The sequence below is a fragment of the Alligator sinensis genome, unplaced genomic scaffold, assembly GCF_000455745.1.
Source record: "Alligator sinensis unplaced genomic scaffold, ASM45574v1 scaffold1927_1, whole genome shotgun sequence".
NCBI classification, from domain to species: domain Eukaryota; kingdom Metazoa; phylum Chordata; order Crocodylia; family Alligatoridae; genus Alligator; species Alligator sinensis.
In genome coordinates, this window is record NW_005844004.1 from 18947 (window position 1) to 22814 (window position 3868).

The 3868-nt window shown below is 45.1% G+C and overlaps 1 protein-coding gene across 1 annotated transcript; it reads right to left on the reverse strand.

Moving 5' to 3' along the window:
• Positions 1-1898: 1898 nt before the first annotated feature.
• On the reverse strand, positions 1899-2852 carry LOC102375113 (olfactory receptor 2T11-like). The gene has a single exon (XM_014527723.2). The coding sequence runs from the start codon at positions 2838-2840 to the stop codon at positions 1899-1901; it is 942 nt and encodes a 313-aa protein (XP_014383209.1). The 5' UTR covers positions 2841-2852.
• Between the last annotated feature and the right edge of the window lie 1016 nt (positions 2853-3868).

The following is a 3868-nucleotide window of genomic DNA, read 5'->3' on the forward strand; positions in this document are numbered from 1 at the left end:
AAGCCTATACAGATACTTGGTAAAAGCTTTTTTCTTAAAAAAAATAATAATCTTTTCTCCTAAAAAGAAAAGATTAGACTAAATTGGAGTTTTTCTTCTTCTTTCTAAAAACCATGTGTTCCACCATTGGCCTTAGTGGAGTGAAGCTGGTGGAAAAACAATGTAAGTGAGACAGGAGCTAAAGTACAGTCCCTCACTCTTTTAAAAAAATTATTCAGAAGATCTGAATCTAAGCATTTATGATCATAGGATCCTATGATCATAGGAAAGTACAGCTCATGAGGACCTCACACGACCTCAGAAGGTAACATTTAGCCCAGCCTCAATGGAGTGAAACCAGTAGGAAAAAGAGTCATGTCCCCAGTAGGCACAGAGAAAAGGCCATCTCAAGGTCAAGGTCTTATTTATTTTTGATGAAAAATTCTTTTATTTGATTAATGTCCTTCATTCATTTTGTTCTGTCTGCCGATTAGATCCATCTGTGCCAGGCACAAAGAAAGGGACGTTCAACATGGCGTTGTTCTCATTTAACGCTCAGCATTCTTGCCATGTATCCTAAAAAGCTTCCTGTTTCTCCCTGCTGCCCTTTTCCATGATATCTTGAAGAAATCAAATATATTTATTTGCACAAGGCTTAGAGAGATTCTTGGGTAACAGTCTTTTTTTTTTCAAAAATAAGGCTGCTAAAGAGAACAGGTTTATCTAAAATAGAGGTTTTTTGTTTTCTGTAAAAAACTATGGCTGCCTAGACAGGGGCTCTTTGCAGTTCTCACTACAATGCATTGGAGCAAATCCTATTAATCGCGGCTGCCCCGCGTTGCTGCAGTGTCATGTGTATTAAACCCTGGCATGGTTTAAAATGGCCATTGGGGTGTCTGACCTAAAACTTGTCAAACAAACTCTAGATAAAGCATCCTGCGGTCATTTTTAAATACATAAGAAATCATTATATGCGATGCTACGAGGTTTTTAATCAAGTGACTGTCCAGATGCCACTCTAACTAAAACACCCTCTCACACCAAGTGTTCCACCTTTGACCTTAGTGGAGTAAATATGGTGGAAAAACAACGTGAAGTGAGAGAGGAATCAGACATAATGTACAGTGCCTTGCACTTAAAAATACTGCTTGGGAAGATCTCCTTCTAAGCACTTAGGATCATAGGCTGAAAAACCTCACCACATCCTGTGGCCCATGTCCCTGCTCCAGCCACGTTTGTCCCTGACTAAACCACCACAGCCAAGTGTCTGTCTTACCTGCTTTTGGACGTTTCCAAACATGGAGAATCCACAGCTTCTCTCAGTAGCCTCATCCCTGTGCGACCACTCCCAATGGCAGCTAGTTCCCCCTAATCTCCATCTTCAATTTCCCCTGCTCTGGCTTGCGGCCCTTGCTCCTAGTCCTGTCCCTTAGAGCCACAAAGAAAAGCCCATCTCCATTCTCTCTATAATCACTCTTCATGTATTTGAGAAACTACTATACCCCACTCCCACGCAAGTGTCTTCTTATCCATCCTAAATAACCCTCGTTCTTTCATAACTTCCTCATAAACTTTTGTCCCAAGGAGCATTTTGGTTGCCCTTCCATTTGTCGTATTTCCTGCAGCGGGGCTTGGGCCTTGTACAGGGGCAGCATCAGGGAAATACACAATTTCAATCCCCCATGAAGTCTTCAGTGTTTGCAATAATTTGGTTAAATTTCCTGAAGCAGAAAAACAGTAATGAACAAGGAGATGGGTAGGATTTCCTCAAAACTTTTTCTAAGTGTTTAAGTGATAAAGTCCAAAATCCCATGACTCTCAGTAGGACACAGGCTGTTACGTGACTGACAAATGTTAGCTTCCTTATAAAGGATCCAGAAAACCCTGCCGACTTAGCCCATGGTATAGTACAGCTTCTGTCAATTTTGCTGGAAGACTCTGAATATCCCAATCAGTTTTTTTAGGGCTCGTAGGACATCCCTGTTTCTCAGGCTGTAGATGAGTGGATTCAGTACTGGGGTGACAATGGTGTAAAAGAGAGCCACAATCTTGTCTTGCTCTGGGAAGTGGTAGGAGCTGGGTCTCAGGGACATGAAGATGGCTGCCCCGTAAAACATGCCCACCACGGTCAGGTGGGAGGAGCAGGTGGCCAGAGCTTTCTGCTGTCTGGTTGACTTCATCCTCAGGACCCTGGAGAGGATACAAGCGTAAGAGACCAGTATAATGGAAGAAGGGATGAGGAGCAGGACAATGCTACTCACGAACACCATAGCCTCATATCGAGAGGTGTCAGAGCAGGACAATTTGAGCAGGGCTGGGACCTCACAGAAGAAGTGATCAATCTCTTTTGAGCCACAGTAGGGGAGAGACAGTGTAAACACTGTGTGAAAGAAGGCATTTACCAATGCTGCCATCCAGACTCCAGCTGATAAAAGAAAGCAGATGTTCCTGGTCACGAGGATGGGGTACTGCAAGGGGTTGCAGATCGCTATGTACCTGTCATAAGACATGACTGCCAGGAGCAGGCACTCTGATACACCCATTGTCAGCATGAGGAAAATCTGAGTCCCACAGCCAACTGGAGAAATGGGATTGCCTGGGGTCAGGAAGTCTGCTAACATTTTGGGGACAATTATCAGTGTCTGACAGATGTCCATGAAGGCCAGTTGGCAGAGGAAAAAATACATTGGGGTGTTAAGGGAGGAATCTACTTGGATTACAAGAATGAGAAGACCATTCCCGGACAAGGCAGCGATGAAGGCTAATAGGATCATGGCCATGGGGAACATGTGTACATTGGTCCGGCTCAAAAGTCCCAGCAAAATGAAGTCTGCTGAAGAAGTTTTGTTCCCAGTCTTCATTACCTCTTTGTGTGGCTGTGCCTGAAGTCCTTGACAAGAACAAGATGCCGTGGGCAATGTGTCCACACTTCCTACTGGATAATACTAACAGCAACTGAGGCACCTGGCAGGTTTTCTTTTCCTGTGGAAGAAATGCCAGACATTATAGTTGATCAGACAATAACCTCACTTCCAGGGGAATAGAGTTTACTTAGGCTAAAGATTTTCTACACTTTGCCCAGCATTTCTATGTTCAGCTGCAGGCCCCACCTGTATGTGGAATTGCAGTGGTGTACCTTGTGTTATACCTACGCTGTGGAATTGAGCACAGCAGAGATTTTCAACCGATGGCCTGCATAACCATTGAATCAGGCCCAGGGGTTTTGGTGGCATTTGGTGGTGAGGGGCACTTTCTGCAGGTGCTCTCCCCAGGATGCTATGGCAAGTAATGCCAGCTGTGGGCATCCTAGTTGTGCCATAGGTGGAGACTACTTCCAGGTCCTAGCACCCACCACCTGCAACCTGGGTTAGGCTATTCCAGTTTGCATCTGAAAAAGGTTGCCAACCCCTGAATTACGAATGGCCTGCAGAAGTTTTGAATCTGCCCTGACCATTTTGGGGCATTGGTGGCATTTGGAGGTGGGGGCACCTTCTAGAGGTGCTGTCCCCAGGCTGTCCCGAAGACAAGTACCATCTGTGGGCTTTCTACTTGTGCCACAAGTGGAGATTAGTGGCAGTGGTGGCAGGGTGCTAGGGTGTCCGCCTCCAACCTGCAGTAGGTTATTCCAGTTTACAGCTGAAAACGACTGCCTGCTCTTCAACTACTATGCTCTATGGAGACATCATAGCCAGGTTTATAAGAGTTAACTGGAGTCCTGGTTGCAATGTAGCCACAGCAGTGAGCACGTCAGTGCATAGTACTTTCCCTAGCCAGAAGCAGGGCAAATAAGGAGTTCCTATGCTCCATGCTGGTAATATAACCAAATAGGAGCTGCACTCCTAATACTACCTTGTTATCTGTGAGTCTGACTGAGATCAATGGGAAATAA